The following is a 20,861-nucleotide window of genomic DNA, read 5'->3' on the forward strand; positions in this document are numbered from 1 at the left end:
GCCAGCCCGGTTAATCCCACAACTATGCTCCCGATGTCAGAATCGAGGGAGCAAGAGGGGGGAGAATGTGAAGAGCATGACTGCGTGGAGATTTTAAAAGAAACAGAAGAAGCAGCCTTAGCAGCAGAGGATCCTCTGCACAACCCAGACCTCATCCTGTTTACAGATGGTTCCTCCTTTGTTGACAATGGTACCAGAAAAGCAGGATGGGCAGTTACAACCTTATGAGGTAGTGGCAAAAGGATGTTTACCCTTAGGAACGTCAGCACAACAGGCCGAGTTACGGGCCCTGTCAGAAGCATGTCGAATAGCAGAAGGACAAACAGCTAATGTCTACACAGATTCGCGTTATGCTTTTGGAGTCGTTCACGACTTTGGTTTGTTATGGCGGAAAAGAGGATTCCTCACTGCTGCTGGTACACCTATCCGAAATGGAAAAGAAGTCCGAGACTTACTGGAGGCCATACAATTACCTCAGGAAGTGTCCATCCTGAAGTGTAAGGCCCATACCAAGAAAAATACCACAGAAGCTCAGGGAAATGCCCTAGCCGACCAGGCAGCTAAAGATGCTGCCTCACAGGGCGTTCCTCCAGAAGAACCAACACAGATGTGCAGATTGAAAGCACTCAGGACTCTGACACGAGACCTTCAAACAATGCCAAGGCGAGCGCTCCCGAGAGGAAAAATGGACATGGATTGAGGCAGGAATTAAGCTATGCGAAGATGGTGTCTGGAGACAAAGAGTTACCGACAAGCCAGTCGCGCCACAAGCGCTTATGCCTTGTTTAGCCCAACAGATCCACGCGTGGGGACACTTGGCCTCAGAACAGATGACGACACGGTTCCAGAAAAGCTGGTGGGGTCGGGGATTTAAAAAACATGCCCAGCTGGTAACAGACCGCTGTGTGGTCTGCCAGAAAAATAATTCTGGACCCATCACGGTAATGCCCCAACTGAGGCCCCCTGCCCCTGTCGGACCATTCCAGCATCTGCAGGTTGATTATATATCTCTTCCTTCATGCCAAGGATACAGTAACATTCTTGTCATGGTTGACAGATTCTCTAGATGGGTAGAAGCTGTCCCAACTAAAAGAGCCACAGCCAATCATACTGCAAAGGTCTTGTGTAAGGATTACATTCCCCGATGGGGAGTCCCGAGTAGCATTGACTCAGATCAGGGAACACACTTCACAGGTGCTGTCTGCCAAGAAGTCTGTAGGTTACTGAACATTACGTGGGATTTACACTGTCCTTATCATCCACAATCATCAGGACAAGTAGAGCGAATGAATCGAACTCTGAAACAACGGCTTGCCAAATATCACCAAGAAAGAACACCATGGCCCCAGGTACTACCAATAGTGCTATGTAGCATTAGGGCAACCTCAAACAGAACTACAGGTCTAAGCCCATTTGAAATTATAACAGGAAGACCCATGTCGCTGCCGGGAACTATCGATTTATGGAAAGCTGATGTTCACTTAATGAGTGACACTTTGTTATCATACTGTCAGAACTTAACCAATGCTATTAGTTCTGTTTCCCGACAGGTATCGGCAGCTTGGGGTAATCCACCCGAAGGAGGACACGACATCATCCCGGGAGTCTGGGTGTATGTGAAAAAGTTGCATAAAGAACCTTTGGGTGCCAAGTGGGAGGGACCTTATCAAGTGTTATTGACCACCCAGGCAGCTGTTAAAGTCCAAGGAAAGAAAGCCTGGATCCACGCTTCACACGTTAAACGAGCACCCGTAACTGAAGCTGAAATCTAATAAGGAATATTACTTTTTGCCAAAATGTATAAATTTACCGCATTACTGATTGTAGGTATTCTAGGCATTTGCCTACTTCTTACTAGCTGACCTTCTGCATCAAAGGGAAATAGTAGGGTAGCAAGGGAATTACATGTAAATACCTTTTTATATATGTCATACGTTTATGCCAAACAAGGTAACATTTCTAGTTGTTGGGTGTGTGCACATATTCCTATTCACTCAAAGGGAGGGATTCCCTTGAGGCCAGTTCCCTTGAATATCTCGGAAATGGCTGAGTGAATAATTAATCAAAACAAAACAGGCAATGCGTTTCAGGATACGGAAAACTGGGCACGTAAATGGAAGTCAGCAGGTTACAATCTGACTACCTTTGAAGGGGGATACCAACCGTGCTACAATAATTCCAAACGGCCCCCATTTTTTATTATTACTAATACAACGGGAATAGGAAGACCGGGGGAATCGGTCTGTCTGATTAGAAACATAAAAGGAGGCCAAAATATGGGGTATAGTAACTGCTCCCGGAATTATAACATAATCAAGCCACGGAACCGTCCAAACTGGGCCGATGTGGGAATTTTTAACGTAACGGGGATTCTGAATAAAACAGATGGAAAAGCCTGGACAGGCCCCGGTGTTGCTGACAAAGAAGCAGCTAACATTCATTGCCTATAATGGCACCTATTGGGTGTGTGGCCACAAGGCCTACCCTTGGCTGCCCCAGAATTGGATGGGATCCTGCTATTTAGCCTACATTGTGCCTTATATGTATCATATAAAGTCACTGTCGGAACATTTACACCGTCCTCAGAGAGCTATCACAGGAACAGAGAGGTTCTTTGCCATTCTGATCCCCAGGTATGGGACCGCCAGACTGGCAAGGGAATCCATTAACATGGCATCCGTTGTGGAACGGGTAGCCAATGATACCTCAGAGGCCCTAGTTAAAATCAATGCAGAAATGGTAGCAATCCGCACAGTAGCCCTACAGAATAGACTGGCCCTTGATTACATCCTGGCTGAAAAGGGAGGTACTTGCGGCCTACTCGGAACTGAGTGTTGCACATATATCCCAGATAGCTCCGAAGAAATTACCCACTTAGCGGAGCATATCCAAAAGGAGGTAGAAAAACTTAAGCAACCCCCATCATTCACTTTGTGGAGTGGAGCCACTGAATGGCTAGGTTCAATAGGAACTTCATTGGTGGAAGGTTTAATTCTATTTGTTGTAATTATTTTACTTTTATATTGTTTGTTTATGTTGATTAAATGTTGTTGCGACCAGGCGGCTGTAGCTGCTGTCCCACAGGTGAGACACCTTGCAGGTCCCAGCAGACCGTCTGTACGTGGCACAGGGGTATGTTATGCTTAAGGGAAGGTTGTTTACTGGTTGAATTAAGATATTGATTTGGATTAAATTGGAATAAGGTTAATTAACCTGCTAAAACCAGACTTCCATTGTGGCCACAATGGAACTCGGGTTGGCGTAAATTTGTGTGGAAGCTACTCGTCCGGACATGTGGCAAAACACATCAACAAATTTTGGAAGGACATGTATGAAATTATTTTGTAGAATGTTTAACCAGTGACACCTGATGTTTTATGATTCAGTTTGTTAGAGAATTCAAACAGGCTGCATTTAGACAGACTGTGAGAATTCAGAGACACAGAAACATAGAAAATAGGTGCAGGAGTAGGCCATTCGGCCCTCCTAGCCTGCACCGCCATTCAATGAGTTCATGGTTGAACATGCAAATTCAGTACCCCCTTCCTGCTTTCTCGCCATACTCCTTGATTCCCCCTAGTAGTAAGGACCTCATCTAACTCCCTTTTGAATATATTTAGTGAATTGGCCTCAACTACTTTCTGTGGTAGAGAATTCCACAGGTTCACCACTCTCTGGGTGAAGAAGTTTCTCCTCATCTCGGTCCTAAATGGCTTACCCCTTATCCTTAGACTGTGACCCCTGGTTCTGGACTTCCCCAACATTGGGAACATTCTTCCTGCATCAAACCTGTCTAAACCCGTCAGAATTTTAAACGTTTCTATGAGGTCCTCTCTCATTCTTCTGAACTCCAGTGAATACAAGCCCAGTTGATCCAGTCTTTCTTGATAGGTCAGTCCCGCCATCCCGGGAATCAGTCTGGTGAACCTTCGCTGCACTCCCTCAATAGCAAGAATGTCCTTCCTCAAGTTAGGAGACCAAAACTGTACACAATACTCCAGGTGTGGCCTCACCAAGGCCCTGTAAAACTGTAGCAACACCTCCCTGCCCCTGTACTCAAATCCCCTCGCTATGAAGGCCAACATGCCATTTGCTTTCTTAACCGCCTGCTGTACCTGCATGCCAACCTTCAATGACTGATGTACCATGACACACAGGTCTTGTTGCACCTCTCCTTTTCCTAATCTGTCACCATTCAGATAATAGTCTGTCTCTCTGTTTTTACCACCAAAGTGGATAACCTCACATTTATCCACATTATACTTCATCTGCCATGCATTTGCCCACTCACCTAACCTATCCAAGTCACTCTGCAGCCTCATAGCATCCTCCTCGCAGCTCACACTGCCACCCAACTTAGTGTCATCCGCAAATTTGGAGATACTACATTTAATCCCTTCGTCCAAATCATTAATGTACAGTGTAAACAGCTGAGGCCCCAGCACAGAACCTTGCGTTACTCCACAAGTCACTGCCTGCCATTCTGAAAAGTACCCATTTACTCCTACTCTTTGCTTCCTGTCTGACAACCAGTTCTCAATCCATTTCAGCACACTTCCCCCAATCCCATGTGCTTTAACTTTGCACATTAATCTCTTGTGTGGGACCTTGTCGAAAGCCTTCTGAAAGTCCAAATATACCACATCAACTGGTTCTCCCTTGTCCACTCTACTGGAAACATCCTCAAAAAATTCCAAAAGATTTGTCAAGCATGATTTCCCTTTCACAAATCCATGCTGACTTGGACCTATCATGTCACCTCTTTCCAAATGCGCTGCTATGACATCCTTAATAATTGATTCCATCATTTTACCCACTACTGAGGTCAGGCTGACCGGTCTATAATTCATTGTTTTCTCTCTCCCTCATTTTTTAAAAAGTGTGGTTACATTGGCTACCCTCCACTCCATAGGAACTGATCCAGAGACAACAAGTCAGAGATGCTACGTGAGTGGGAGCATGTTGCATTAAGTCATCAATCAACTTGACATTTTAGGACTTTGGGTAGCGAGCCAATTAAAAGGTTAAAAGACTATTAATTGAGCCAATAAGGTCAAAGAAGACGAGTTCTTTTCTGTAAATTGATCCAGATATAAATACAGCCATTTTGACCATGTGGTCTCAGAAGGACAAAGACCTGGCTTAAAGCCAAGAGCTTCTTACAGCTGCCAGATATAAAGTGACATTAAAACTACAATCGGAGTTCGTATTTCATTGGAAATTAAGAGATCCAACAGTTGTGTAAAGCATGCACTCCAATGTTTCGCCACCAGGGAGCTCATCCCCTGAAGTCCCCCTGGGATCCCTTGGGAGCACTGTATATAAGCCGGCCCCTAAGGCCTGTTCCTTACTCTGGAGTGTCTTATTAAAGACTGAAGTCACTGTTACTTTAACCTCCCTGTGTGCAGCCTCATCTGTGTTAGGAACACAATAACTGGCGACGAGAATACGAATCCAACGCAAAGATGCAGCAAACTGTGGGCATCCTGGAGAAGTTCTCGGAGGGTGAGGACTGGGAAGCCTATGTCAAACGGCTGACCAGTACTTTGTAGCCAACGAGCTGGACGGAGAAGGAAGCGCTGCAAAAAGGAGAGCGGTCCTCCTCACAGTCTGTGAGGCACCGACCTACAGCCTCATGAAGAATCTTCTGGCTCCGGTGAAACCCACAGATAAGTCATATGAGGAGCTGTGTACACTGGTTCGGGAGCATCTTAACTCGAGGGACAGTGTGCTGATGGCGAGGTATCGGTTCTACATGTGCCAGCGATCTGAAGGTCAGGAAGTGGCGAGCTACATCGCCAAGCTAAGGCGACTTGCAGGACAATGTGAGTTTGATGGCTACCTGGAGCAAATGCTCAAAGACTTTTTTGTACTGGGCATTGGCCACAAGACCATTCTATGAAAACTTTTGACTGTAGAGACACCGACCCTCAGTAAGGCCATTGCGATAGCACAGGCGTTTATGTCCACCAGTGATAACACCAAACAAATCTCTCAGCACACAAGTACAAGCAATGTTCATAAATTAACTGGAACTGTGTTTGCGAGCAGAAATGTACAGGGCAGAACCCACGAGTCAGCAACTGCCAGCAGGCCTCAGGTGACCCAGATGACTCAGAGTCCCCAACAAAGGATGAATGCTAGGCAATTCACACCTTGTTGGCGTTGTGGAGGCTTCCATTCAGCCTATTCATGCCGCATCAAAGGGTATGTTTGCAAGAGCTGTGGAACAATGGCGCACCTCCAACGAGCTTGCAAATGAGTTGCAAGCTCTGCAAAACCTGTTAACCACCACGTGGCAGAGGAAGATTGGTTCATGGTGGATCAAAGCAAGTTTGAGCCTCAGAGAGAGGAGGCAGATGCTGAAGTACACGGGGTGCACACATTTTCGACGAAATGTCCACCTATAATGCTAAACGTAAAATTGAATGGCTTACCCGTAGCCATGGAACTGGACACTGGCGCTAGCCAATCCATCATGAGTAAAAAGATGTTTGAGAGACTGTGGTGCAACAAGGCACTCAGACCAGTCCCGAGCCCCATTCACACGAAAATGAGAACATACACCAAAGAGCTGATCACTGTCCTGGCAGCGCCATGGTCAAGGTCACCTACGAGGGCACGGTGCACAAACTGCCACTCTGGATTGTCCTGGGCGATGGCCCCACACTGCTGGGCAAAATCCGCTGAAACTGGGATCCGAGCGCTATCACATGTCGATGAGGCCTCAAGTACCCAGGTTCTTAACAAATTTCCTTCCCTTTTTGAGCTAGGCATTGGAAATTTTTCCGGGGCGAAGGTGCAGATCCACTTGGTTCCAGAGGCATGACCCATTCACCACAAGGCGCGAGCGGTACCTCACATGATGAGAGAGTGGAAATCGAGCTGGACAGGCTGCAACGTGAGGGCATCATCTCCCCAGTGGAATTCAGCGAGTGGGCCAGCCCGATTGTTCCAGTACTCAAAAGTGATGGCACGGTCAGGATTTGCGGCGATGATAAAGTAACTATTAATCGTTTCTCGCTACAGGACCAATACCTGCTACCTCAGGCAGATAATCTATTTGCAACGCTGGCAGGAGGCAAGACGTTCACCAAGCTCGACCTGACTTCGGTCTACATGATGCAGGAGCTGGAGGAGTCTTCGAAGGGCCTCACCTGCATCAACACGCACAAGGGACTGTTCATCTACAACAGATGCCTGTTTGGAATTCGGTCAGCTGCAGCGATCTTCCAGAGAAACATGGAGAGCCTACTCAAGTCGGTACCACGCACAGTGGTCTTTCAGGACGACATATTGGTCACGGGTCGGGACTTGCCGAGCACCTACAAAACCTGGAGGTGGTCCTCCAGTAACTGGATCGCGTCGGGTTGCGGCTGAAGAGGTCGAAATGCGTCTTCATGGCAACCGAAGTGGAGTTTTTGGGGAGAAAGATCGCGGCGGACGGCATTCGGCCCACAGACGCCAAGACAGGGGCTATCAGGAACGCGCCCAGGCCACACAACGTCACGGAGCTGCAGTCGTTCCTGGGACTCAACTATTTTGGTAACTTCCTACCAGGGTTAAGCACCCTTTTAGAGCCCCTACATGTGTTATTGCGCAAAGGTGAGAACTGGGTATGGGGAAAAAAACAAGTAATTGCTTTTGGGAAAGCCAGAAACACTTTATGCTCCAACAAGCTGCTTGTATTGTATAACCCGTGTAAAAGACTTGTGCTAGCATGTGATGCGTCGTCATACGGAGTCGGGTGTGTATTACAACAAGCTAACATTGCGGGGAAGTTGCAACCTGTCACCTATGCTTCCAGGAGCTTGTCGAAGGCTGAGAGGGCCTACAGCATGATTGAGAAAGAGGCATTAGCGCGTGTGTTTCGGGTAAAGAAAATGCATCAGTACCTGATTTGAGCTGCAAATTTGAGCTGGATAGCCCCTCACATCCCTGTTCGCTGAAAACAAGGGGATAGATACTAATGCCTCAGCCCGCATACAAAGGTGGGCATTCGCGCTATCAGCGTATAACTATACCATCCGCCACAGGCCAGGCACCGAGAACTGTGCAGATGCTCTCAGTCGGCTACCATTGCCCGCCACGGGGGTGGAAATGGCGCAGCCTGCAAACTTGTTGATGGTGGCGCAGCCCGCAGAATTGTTTATGGTTATGGAAGCGTTTAAAAATGATAAATCAACTGTCACGGCCCGCCAGATTAGGACTTGGACCAGCCAAGATCCTCTGCTGTCCCTATTAAAAAACTGTGTACTGCATGGGAGCTGGGCCAGCATCCCCGTTGAAATGCAAGAGTCAATCAAGCCGTTCCAGTGGCAAAAGGACGAGCTGTCCATTCAGCCAGACTGCCTGTTGTCGGGTAACCGCTTAGTGCTACCAAAAAAGGGCAGGGAGACGTTCATCTCGGATCTCCACAGCACACACCCGGGTATAGTAATGATGAAAGCGATAGCCAGATCCCACGTGTGGTGATCCAGTATCGACTCTGACTTAGGAGTCCTGTGTACGGCAATGCAGCTTGTGTGCTCAGTTGAGCAACGTGCCCAGAGAGGCACCACTAAGTTTGTGGTCCTGGCCCTCCAGACCATGGTCGAGGATCCATGTCGACTATGCGAGCCCGTTTCTTGGTAAAATGTTCCTGGTGGTGGTGGATGCTTTTTCAAAATGGATTGAATGTGAAATAATGTCAGGAAGCACCGCCACCGCCACCACTGAAAGCCTGAGGGGGCCATGTTTGCCATCCACGGCCTGCCTGAGATACTGGTCATGTTTCACCAGTGCTGAATTTAAAGAATTCATCACCCGCAATGGGATCAAACATGTCACCTCGGCCCCGTTTAAACCAATGGGCAGATAGAGCGGGCAGTACAAACCATCAAACAGAGCCTTAAACGAGTCACAGAAGGCTCACTCCAAACCCGCCTGTCCCGAGTACTGCTCAGCTACCGCACGAGACCCCACTCGCTCACAGGGGTGCCCCCGGCTGAGCTACTCATGAAAAGGACACTTAAAAACAGACTCTCGCTGGTTTACACCAACCTGCATGATCAGGTAGAGAGCAGGCGGCAGCAACAAAATAATAGTTTTCACTTTGACTTTGGTGGGGGAGTGATGTTGAGTATCTGTAAAGCATGCACTCCCATGTTCCGCCACCAGGGAGCTCATCCCCTGAAGTCCCAAGGGATCCCAGCATCCCTTGGGAGCACTGTATATAAGCCGGCCCCTAAGGCTTGTTCCTCACCCTGGAGTGTCTTATTAAATACTGAGGTCACTTTAACCTCCCTGTGTGCAGCCTCATCTGTGTTAGGAATACAATAGATATACCCCACACCCCTCACTGTAACACTCTGATATACCCCGCACTCCTCACTGTAACACTCTGATATACACCACACCCCTCACTGTAACACTGATATACACCACACCCCTCACTGTAACACTGATATACTCCACACCCCTCACTGTAACACTGATATACCCCACACTCCTCACTGTAACACTGATATACTCCACACCCCTCACTGTAACACTGATATACCCCACACCCCTCACTGTAACACTGATATACTCCACACCCCTCACTGTAACACTGATATACCCCACACTGCTCACTGTAACACTGATATACTCCACATCCCTCACTGTAACACTGATATACCCCACACCACTCACTGTAAAACTCTGATATACCCAACCCCAATATTCCCGCTAATTTTTTGGGTGCGCGGTCCCTTTAATGGACTGTGCAGCCCATTCACATTATCGCGTCTGCACAGTTTTTTCCATTTAAAAGCCAGTGAGCTGCCTGTGCGGGACCTTCAGACTGCCACGCTGAACTTAATGGAAGCATTGCCCCACACTGGACAAACGCGACCTGAAACATTAACTCTGTTTTTCTCTCTCCACAGACGCTGTCTGACCTGCTGAGTATTTTCAGCATTTTCTGTTTTGAGTCATTTATCCATGTTTGCTGATAATATAAGGATTGATGGCAGAATAAGTAGAGTAGATGGGTGCATAAAATTATAAAGCAACATTGGTAGATTAAGTGATTGGCCGAATCTGTGGCAGATGGATTTCAAAACAGGTAAGTGCGAGCTCATCCATTTTGGATCAAAAAGGGATCGATCTGAGTATTATTTACATAGAAACATAGAAAATAGGTGCAGGAGTAGGCCATTCGGCCCTTCTAGCCTGCACCGCCATTCAATGAGTTCATGGCTGAACATGCAACTTCAGTACCCCATTCCTGCTTTCTCACCATACCCCTTGATCCCCCTAGTAGCAAGGACTTCATCTAACTCCTTTTTGAATATATTTAGTGAATTGGCCTCAACAACTTTCTGTGGTAGAGAATTCCACAGGTTCACCACTCTCTGGGTGAAGAAGTTTCTCCTCATCTCGGTCCTAAATGGCTTACCCCTTATCCTTAGACTGTGACCCCTGGTTCTGGACTTCCCCAACATTGGGAACATTCTTCCTGCATCTAACCTGTCGAACCCCGTCAGAATTTTAAACGTTTCTATGAGGTCCTCTCTCATTCTTCTGAACTCCAGTGAATACAAGCCCAGTTGATCCAGTCTTTCTTGATAGGTCAGTCCCGCCATCCCGGGAATCAGTCTGGTGAACCTTCGCTGCACTCCCTCAATAGCAAGAATGTCCTTCCTCAGGTTAGGAGACCAAAACTGTACACAATACTCCAGGTGTGGCCTCACCAAGGCCCTGTACAACTGTAGCAACACCTCCCTGATCCTGTACTCAAATCCCCTCGCTATGAAGGCCAACATGCCATTTGCTTTCTTAATCGCCTGCTGTACCTGCATGCCAACCTTCAATGACTGATGTACCATGACACCCAGGTCTCGTTGCACCTCCCCTTTTCCTAATCTGTCACCATTCAGATAATAGTCTGTCTCTCTGTTTTTACCACCAAAGTGGATAACCTCACATTTATCCACACTATACTTCATCTGCCATGCATTTGCCCACTCACCTAACCTATCCAAGTCGCTCTGCAGCCTCATAGCATCCTCCTCGCAGCTCACACTGCCACCCAACTTAGAGTCATCCGCAAATTTGGAGATACTACATTTAATCCCCTCGTCTAAATCATTAATATACAGTGTAAACAGCTGGGGCCCCAGCACAGAACCTTGCGGTACCCCACTAGTCACTGCCTGCCATTCTGAAAAGTCCACATTTACTCCTACTCTTTGCTTCCTGTCTGACAACCAGTTCTCAATCCATGTCAGCACACTACCCCCAATCCCATGTGCTTTAACTTTGCACATTAATCTCTTGTGTGGGACCTTGTCGAAAGCCTTCTGAAAGTCCAAATATACCACATCAACTGGTTCTCCCTTGTCCACTCTACTGGAAACATCCTCAAAAAATTCCAGAAGATTTGTCAAGCATGATTTCCCTTTCACAAATCCATGCTGACTTGGACCTATCATATCACCTCTTTCCAAATGCACTGCTATGACATCCTTAATAATTGATTCCATCATTTTACCCACTACCGATGTCAGGCTGACCCGTCTATAGTTCCCTGTTATCTCTCTCCCTCCTTTTTTAAAAAGTGGGGTTACATTGGCTACCCTCCACTCCATAGGAACTGATCCAGAGTCAATGGAATGTTGGAAAATGACTGTCAATGCATCCACTATTTCCAAGGCCAACTCCTTAAGTACTCTGGGATGCAGTCCATCAGGCCCTGGGGATTTATCGGCCTTCAATCCCATTAATTTCCCCAACACAATTTCCCGACTAATAAGGATTTCCCTCAGTTCCTCCTCCTTACTAGACCCTCCTGGAAGGTTGTTTGTGTCCTCCTCAGTGAATACCGAACCAAAGTACATGTTCAATTGGTCTGCCAATTCTTTGTTCCCCGTTATGACTTCCCCTGATTCTGACTGCAGGGGACCTACGTTTGTCTTTACTAACCTTTTTCTCTTTACATATCTATAGAAACTTTTGCAATCTGTCTTAATGTTCCCTGCAAGCTTCTTCTCGTACTCCATTTCCCCTGCCCTAATCAAACCCTTTGTCCTCCTCTGCTGAGTTCTAAATTTCTCCCAGTCCCCGGGTTCGCTGCTATTTCTGGCCAATTTGTATGCCACTTCCTTGGCTTTAATACTATCCCTGATTTCCCTTGATAGCCACGGTTGAGCCACCTTGCCTTTTTTATTTTTACGCCAGACAGGAATGTACAATTGTTGTAGTTCATCCAGGCGGTCTCTAAATGTCTGCCATTGCCCATCCACAGTCAACCCCTTCAGTATCATTCGCCAATCTATCCTAGCCAATTCACGCCTCATACCTTCAAAGTTACCCTTCTTTAAGTTCTGGACCATGGTCTCTGAATTAACTGTTTCATTCTCCATCCTAATGCAGAATTCCACCATATTATGGTTACTCTTCCCCAAGGGGTCTCGCACAACGAGATTGCTAATTAATCCTCTCTCATTACACAACACCCAGTCTAAGATGGCCTCCCCCCTAGTTGGTTCCTCGACATATTGGTCTAAAAAACCATCCCTTATGCACTCCAGGAAATCCTCCTCCACCGTATTGCTTCCAGTTTGGTTAACCCAATCTATGTGCATATTAAAGTCACCCATTATAACTGCTGCACCTTTATTGCACGCACCCCTAATTTCATGTTTGATGCCCTCCCCAACATCACTACTACTGTTTGGAGGTCTGTACACAACTCCCACTAACGTTTTTTGCCCTTTGGTATTCTGCAGCTCTACCCATATAGATTCCACATCATCGAAGCTAATGTCCTTCCGAACTATTGCCTTAATTTCCTCCTTAACCAGCAATGCTACCCCACCTCCTTTTCCTTTTATTCTATCTTTCCTGAATGTTGAATACCCCCGGATGTTGAGTTCCCAGCCCTGATCATCCTGGAGCCACGTCTCCGTAATCCCAATCACATCATATTTGCACAGTTAATTCATCTACCTTATTGCGGATACTCCTTGCATTAAGACACAAAGCCTTCAGGCTTGTTTTTTTAACACCCTTTGTCCTTTTAGAATTTTGCTGTACAGTGGCCCTTTTTGTTCTTTGCCTTGGGTTTCTCTGCTCTCCACTTTTCCTCATCTCCTTTCTGTCTTTTGCTTTTGCCTCCTTTTTGTTTCCCTCTGTCTCCCTGCATTGGTTCCCATCCCCCTGCCATATTAGTTTAAATCCTCCCCAACAGCACTAGCAAACACTCCCCCTAGGACATTGGTTCCGGTCCTGTCCAGGTGCAGACCGTCCGGTTTGTACTGGTCCCATCTCCCCCAGAACCGGTTCCAATGCCCCAGGAATTTGAATCCCTCCCTGCTGCACCACTGCTCAAGCCACGTATTCATCTGCGCTATCCTACGATTCCTACTCTGACTATCACGTGGCACTGGTAGCAATCCCGAGATTATTACTTTTGAGGTCCTACTTTTTAATTTAGCTCCTAGCTCCTTAAATTCGTTTCGTAGGACCTCATCCCTTTTTTTTACCTATGTCGTTGGTACCAATGTGCACCACGACAACTGGCTGATCTCCCTCCCTTTTTAGAATGTCCTGCACCCGCTCCGAGACATCCTTGACCCTTGCACCAGGGAGGCAACATACCATCCTGGAGTCTTGGTTGCGGCCGCAGAAACGCCTATCTATTCCCTTTACAATTGAATCCCCTATCACTATCGCTCTCCCACTCTTTTTCCTGCCCTCCTGTGCAACAGAGCCAGCCACGGTGCCATGAACTTGGCTGCTGCTGCCCTCCCCTGATGAGTCATCCCCCTCAACAGTACCCAAATGGTGATAAGCTTGGAATAGTGGAGGTCCAAAGAGATTGAGGGATCCATGTACATCGATCACTAAAATATAGCAGTCAGGTACAAAAATAATCAAAAAGGCTAACGGAATGTTAGTCTTTATAACTGGAAGGCGAGAATATCAAGGGAAGTTTTGCTGCAGCTATACAAAGCCCTGGTTAGACCCCACCTGGAGCACTGTGTACAGGTCTGGGCACCACACCTTAGGAAGGATATATTGGTCTTGGAGGGAGTGCAGCACAGTTTCACCAGAATGTTACCAGGGCTCCAAGCATTAGACTATGAGAAGAGATTTGAATTCCCTGGAATATCGGTGAAGGGTTGATTTGATTGAGATTTATAGGATTTTGAAAGGAATTCATGGGGCAGATAGAGAAAAACTTTCTCCGCTGGTGGGGGAGTCTAGGACACGGGACATAACCTTAAAATCAAAGCCAGGCCGTTCAGGAGAGAAGTTTGGAAACATTTCGAAAATTAAAGGGGAGGTAGAAGTGTGGAACTCTCTCCTACAAAAAGCAGTAGATCCTAGCTCAACTCATAATTTTAAATCTGAGATCGATATATTTTTGCCGATATAGCCCGCATCCCTCACAGAACGAGGCCATTCGGCCCAACAGGTCCACTCGAGCCTCCTTCCATTCCGTGGAAGGAGCTGGCTGCCTGCACCACGGTTCAGTGGCTGGAACATGACGAGTGGGAGATGAGAAGCAGGCCGTGAGTTTATAGTTATTGCTTGTAAAATGTTTTTTATTGCATTGAACAGGAAAGTGGCTTTGCAGTAAAACTAAGACAGAGAAGATTGAAAGTTTAACGCTTGGCGTTGTGCCGGTTTGACAGCGGCACATCACTTACAGGGCGAGCAGAGTGGGTTGGCAGCGTAGAAGTTTGGGAAGAGCATCCCTTCTGCAGCCATTCGGTCCAAGTTCGGAGTCTCTCTGGAAGGTTCCCCGAAGACACCAAGGTCGCCCCATCCCATCTGCAAAGAGCCAGAGAGAAGGGACTTGAATCTCATGCCTTCACTCACTCATTCCTCACACTTTGCTAAAACAAACACTTCCAATTTCCTGATTCAGGAATCTGTGCCATCTCAGAGTGAGTGAGCAGGCAGCGGACTGGAGAGAGGTGGAGCGCACGCTGAGAGAGAGAGTGAGGCGGGAGCGCCCACTGAGTGCAGCGGCGAGAGCGGGCCTGGTCAGGGATGGTGCGGAGTCGGGGGAGGAGCGGAGCCAGGGGAGGGGCGGGACCGGACATGGTCTGGAGAGTGGCGGACCCAGGGGAGGGGCAGATATGGCCGGGGGAGGGGCAGAGCTGGGGGAAGGGCGGACATCGTCGGTGGAGAGGCGGAGCCAGGGGAGGGACGGGGCGGAGCCAGGGAGGAGCAGAGCCAGGGGAGGGCCTGGGCTGGGGAAGGGGAGGGGCCAGCGCCAGGGAGGGGTGGAGCTGGTGGAGCCGGGGATGGGCGGAGCTGGGGAGAGGCGGTGCCTGGGAAGAAACGGAACCGATGGGGAGGGGCGGAGCGCCGGGGAGGGGCGAAGCCGGGGGAATAAAGAGCTGAGGAGAGAGAAAAAAAATTAAGCAGTGACATCACAGGACAACAAGTAGTGATTGGTTGATGAGTATTACAGTTTTGAGCAAGCTCAAAAACTGTAGTTTGCTATAACTTTACTTGATTAAATTAGTAACTTAAACTAGATAAACCAATTAAATAATAAAACTAAAATAATTGATTAAAAAATAATTTATTAACTAATCAAATAAATTAAGAAGGTAAGATAGATGAAGTCTTAAATTTCTGTAAAGTTAGTTAATAGTCAAATAAATAAAGGCATGACAGGGCAGCTCAGTCACTTGGAATGCACATCCTGTGGCATTTGGGAAACCGAGGATAGTCTAAGATAGGTTTACAGTGTACATATGTGAATGCACAAAACGTAGTAAACAAGGTTGGTGAGCTGCAGGCACAAATAGCCACATGGGAACATGATGTCGTGGCAATAACTGAGACCCAGCTCAAAAAAGGGCACGATTGGGTATTAAATATTCCAGTCAGAAAGAAAGACTCTAAGAGAAGGATGAACCATCCGTGGCTAAGGAAATTAAGGATGGTATCAAGTTGAAAAAAAAGGCATACAATGTTGCGAAGATTAGTGGTAGACCGGAGGATTGGGAAATGATTAGAAACCAGCAAAGGATAACTAAAATAATAATAGAGAGAAGATTGATTATGAGAGTAAACTAGCAAGAAATATAAAAAACGACAATAAGAGCTTCTACAGGTATATAAAAAGGAAGACGGTAGCTGAAGTAAACGTTGGGCGCTTAGAGGATGAGACTGGAGAATTAATAATGGGAAACAGGGAAAAGGCATAGATGTGTAACAAATATTTTGTATCGATCTTCACAGGGGAAGACACTAAAAGCATCCCAATAATGATAGATAATCAAGAGGCTATAGGGAGAGGGAAACTTAAAACATTCACTATCACTAAAGAAAAAGTACTAGGCAAACTAATGGGGCTAACGGTGGACAAGTCCCCTGAACCTGGTGGCCTGCATCAGAATGTCTTAAAATACGTGGCTGCAGAGATATTGGATGCTTTGGTTGTAATCTACCAAAATCCCCTGGGTTTTGGTGAGGTCCCAGCAGATTGGAAAACCACAAATGTAACGCCCCTATTCAAGAAAGGAGGGAGACAGAAAGCAGGAAGCTAGCCTAACATCTGTCATTGGGAAAATGCTGGAGTCCATTATTAAGGAAGCAGTAGCAGGACATTTAGAAAATCATAATACAATCTTTATTAGTTGGGAAATTGTGTTGGGGAAATTGTTGGGATTGAAGGCCGATAAATCCCCAGGGCCTGATGGACTGCATCCCAGAGTACTTAAGGAGGTGGCCTTGGAAATAGCGGATGCATTGACAGTCATTTTCCAACATTCCATTGACTCTGAATCAGTTCCTATTGATTGGAGGGTAGCCAATGTAACCACACTTTTTAAAAAAGGGAGAGAGAAAACAGGGAATTAGACCGGTCAGCCTGACCTCAGTAGTGGGTAAAATGATGGAATCAATTATTAAGGATGTCATAGCAGTGCATTTGGGAAAAAGGTGACATGATAGGTCCAAGTCAGCATGGATTTGTGAAAGGGAAATCATGCTTGACATATCTTCTGGAATTTTTTGAGGATGTTTCCAGTAAAGTGGACAAGGGAGAACCAGTTGATGTGGTATATTTGGACTTCCAGAAGGCTTTCGACAAGGTCCCACACAAGAGATTAATGTGCAAAGTTAAAGCACATGGGATTGGGGGTAGTGTGCTGACGTGGATTGAGAACTGGTTGTCAGACAGGAAAGAGTAGGAGTAAATGGGTACTTTTCAGAATGGCAGGCAGTGACTAGTGGGGTACTGCAAGGTTCTGTCCTGGGGCCCCAGCTGTTTACATTGTACATTAATGATTTAGACGAGGGGATTACATGTAGTATCTCCAAATTTGCGGATGACACTAAGTTGGGTGGCAGTGTGAGCTGCGAGGAAGTTGCTATGAGGCTGCAGAGCGACTTGGATAGGTTAGGTGAGTGGGCAAATGCATGGCAGATGAAGTATAATGTGGATAAATGTGAGGTGATCCACTTTGGTGGTAAAAACAGAGAGACAGACTATTATCTGAATGGTGACAGATTAGGAAAAGGGGAGGTGCAATGAGACCAGGGTGTCATGGTACATCAGTCATTGAAGGTTGGCATGCAGGTACAGCAGGCGGTTAAGAAAGCAAATGGCATGTTGGCCTTCATAGCAAGGGGATTTGAGTACAGGGGCAGGGAGGTGCTGCTACAGTTGTACAGGGCCTTGGTGAGGCCACACCTGGAGTATTGTGTACAGTTTTGGTCTCCTAACTTGAGGAAAGACATTCTTGCTATTGAGGGAGTGCAGCGAAGGTTCACCAGACTGATTCCCGGGATGGTGGGACTGACATATCAAGAAAGACTGGATCAACTGGGCTTGTATTCACTGAAGTTCAGAAGAATGAGAGGGGACCTCATAGAAACGTTTAAAATTCTGACGGGTTTAGACAGGTTAGATGCAAGAAGAATGTTCCCAATGTTGGGGAAGTCCAGAACCAGGGGTCACAGTCTAAGGATAAGGGGTAAGCCATTTAGGACCGAGATGAGGAGAAACTTCTTCACCCAGAGAGTGGTGAACCTGTGGAATTCTCTACCACAGAAAGTTGTTGAGGCCAATTCACTAAATATATTCAAAAGGGAGTTAGATGAAGTCCTTACTACTAGGGGGATCAAGGGGTATGGCGAGAAAGCAGGGAAGGGGGTACTGAAGTTGCATGTTCAGCCATGAACTCATTGAATGGCGGTGCAGGCTAGAAGGGCCGAATGGCCTACTCCGGCACCTATTTTCTATGTTTCTATGTCTATGTTTCTATGTTCAAGGGGCCAAATGGCCTACTCCTGCTCCTACTTCTGATGTTCGAATATGATGATGCAGAAAAAGAGCACGTATGCAGATGTCAGGTTGCAAATACATGAGAATCAAGCTATAAATAGAAAGGTCAGAGAGAAGTATAAAAGAATATAAGAGGGTCTGAGAATAGAATGGGAGCCAACATAAAAGGTAACCTAAAAGTCTTCTATAGGCATATAAATAGTAAAAGGGTAGTAAGAGGTGGGGCCGATTAGGGACCAAAAAAGAGACCTATGCGTGGAGGCAGAGGGTATGGCTGGGGTACTAAATGAGTATTTTGCATCTGTCTTCATCAAGGAAGAGGATGCTGCCATCGACATAGTGAAGGAGGAGGTAGTGGAGACACTCGACAGGATAAAAACTGATAAAGAGGTATTAGAAAGGCTGGCTGTACTTAAAAGCAGATAAATCATTAGGAGCGGATGGGCTGCATCCTAGGATGCTGAGGGAATTGAGAGTGGAAATCGCGGAGGTATTGGTCACAATATTCCAATCCTCCATAGATACGGGGGTGGTGCCAGAGAACAGGGGAATTGCAAATATTCAAAAATCAGTGCAAAGATAAACCCAGCAACTACAGGCCAGTCAGTTTAACCTCGGTTGTGGGGGAGCTTTTAGAAACAGTGATCAGGGACAAAATTAACAGTCACTTGGATAGGGGTGGATTAATTAAGGAAAGCCAGCAACGATTTGTTAAAGGCAAATCATGCTTGATCGAGTTTTTTGATGAGGTAACAAAGAGGGTTGATGAGGGCAATGCGGTTGACGTGGTGTACATGAATTTTCAAAAGGCACTTGACAAAGTGCCACATAATAGGCTTGCCAGCAAAGTTGAAGCCCATGGAATAACAGGGACAGCGGCAGCATGGATACAGAATTGGCTCAGTGACAGGAAACAGAGAGTAGTGGTGAATGGTTGTTTTTCAGTCTGGAGGAAGGTATACAGTGGTGTTCAGGGGTCAGTACCAGGACCACTGCTTTTCTTGATATATATTAATGATTTGGACATGGGTGTACAGTGCACAATTTCAAAACTTGCAGTTGACACAAAACTTGGAAGTGTAATAAACAATGAAGAGGAGAGTGATAAGATTTCAGGAAGACATAGACAGGCTGGTGAAATGGGCAGACACGTGAAATTTAATGCAGAAAGTGTGAGGTGTTGCCTTTTGGTAGAAAGACTGAGGAGAGGTCAGATAAACTAAATGGTACAATCCTAAAGGGGATGCATGAGCAAAGAGATCTAGGGGTATATGTGTTCATAAATTGTTGAAGATGGCAGGGTAGGTTGAGAAAGTGGTTAAAAAGGCTTACGGGATCCTGGGTTTCATAAATAGATCCCTGAAATTCCGGCCTCGCTGAGTCCGTTTTTTGGCGCGCAATGCACATGCGCTGAAAACCGGCTTTTCCAATCTGTCACGATATCTCTTTACAGATCCTCTGCATCCCCGGGAGAAGGACATCCACACGGGCGAGATCAGTATGTTTGCCCATCCCTTGCCCAGCGAATGTCCTTCAAACTCTTACGCCTGGCAAAAGCAGGCACATAGCCTACTTTTACCAGCAGAAGAGTTTTTAAAACAAATAAAATAAAATTTAAATACACATTTTTATAGTAACAACCCTGTCCACTAAGGTAAGTTTATTAAAACACATTAAAAATATTTTTTTTCTAAAACATTTAATTAACTTCAATTTCAATTAAGTTTAAATATGTGTGGTGTTTTTTTTATCATGTTGTGTTTGGGTGTTTTAAGGGGTTATTCTCATTGATAGTAATGGGAAATCGTAAAATCGGAGTTCCCATTACTATCAATGAGAATACTGTACCGTGATTGGTGGTCCAGGCCCACGTGACTCCAGCTTCTCCATCCGTATCTAGAAGACATGGGCGCGCTGCGAAGCGCGTGGAAAGCAGGCCTCCGACCGGAATCCACGGCGCCTTCGGGACCACCAGGTACATTCGTGGAGAAATTTCAGGTCGAAGGCGTTCGTCCGAAGGAAGCCTCCGACTTGAATTTCAGGGCCATAGAGTACAAAAGTGTGGAAATTATGGTAAAGCATTATAAACTCTGGTTGAGCCCCCAACTTGAGTATTGTGTCCAATTCTGGGCACCGCACTTTAGGAAGGATGTGAAGGCCTTAGCGAGGGTGCAGAAAAGATTTACAAGAATGGTTCCAGGGATGAGGGACTTAAGTAAATTGATAGACTGGAGAAGCTGGGGTTGTTCGCCTTGAAGCAGAGAAGATTGAGAGATTTGATGGAGGTGTTCAAAATCATGCGGTTTCTGGAGAGTAGATAGAAAGAAACTGTTCCCATTGGCTGAAGGGTTGAGAACCAGAGGACACAGATTTAAGGCGATTGGCAACAGAACCAAAGGCGACATAAGAAAAAACTTTTCTACACAGCGAGTGGTTAAGGTCTGAAATGCACTGCCTGAAAGATTCAATCTTATCTTTCAAAAGGGAGTTGGATAAGTGCCTGAAGGAAAACATTGCAGGGCTACGGGGAAAGGGCAGGGCAGTGGGACTAGCTGAGAATCGGCACAGGTTCGACGGC

At 46.4% G+C, this 20,861-nt stretch overlaps 1 protein-coding gene across 2 annotated transcripts in view; it reads right to left on the reverse strand.

Annotated features, from left to right (window-relative positions):
* galns (galactosamine (N-acetyl)-6-sulfatase) overlaps positions 1-20,861 on the reverse strand; it is a 91,479-nt gene that overhangs the window by 67,069 nt on the left and 3,549 nt on the right. For both annotated transcript variants that reach the window (XM_070898351.1, XM_070898352.1), the window contains exon 2: positions 14,682-14,805. In XM_070898351.1, coding sequence (XP_070754452.1) covers positions 14,682-14,805 — 124 coding nt within the window. The remainder of the gene's footprint in view (positions 1-14,681; positions 14,806-20,861) is intronic.

The sequence above is a fragment of the Pristiophorus japonicus genome, chromosome 13, assembly GCF_044704955.1.
Source record: "Pristiophorus japonicus isolate sPriJap1 chromosome 13, sPriJap1.hap1, whole genome shotgun sequence".
Taxonomy (NCBI): Eukaryota; Metazoa; Chordata; class Chondrichthyes; family Pristiophoridae; genus Pristiophorus; species Pristiophorus japonicus.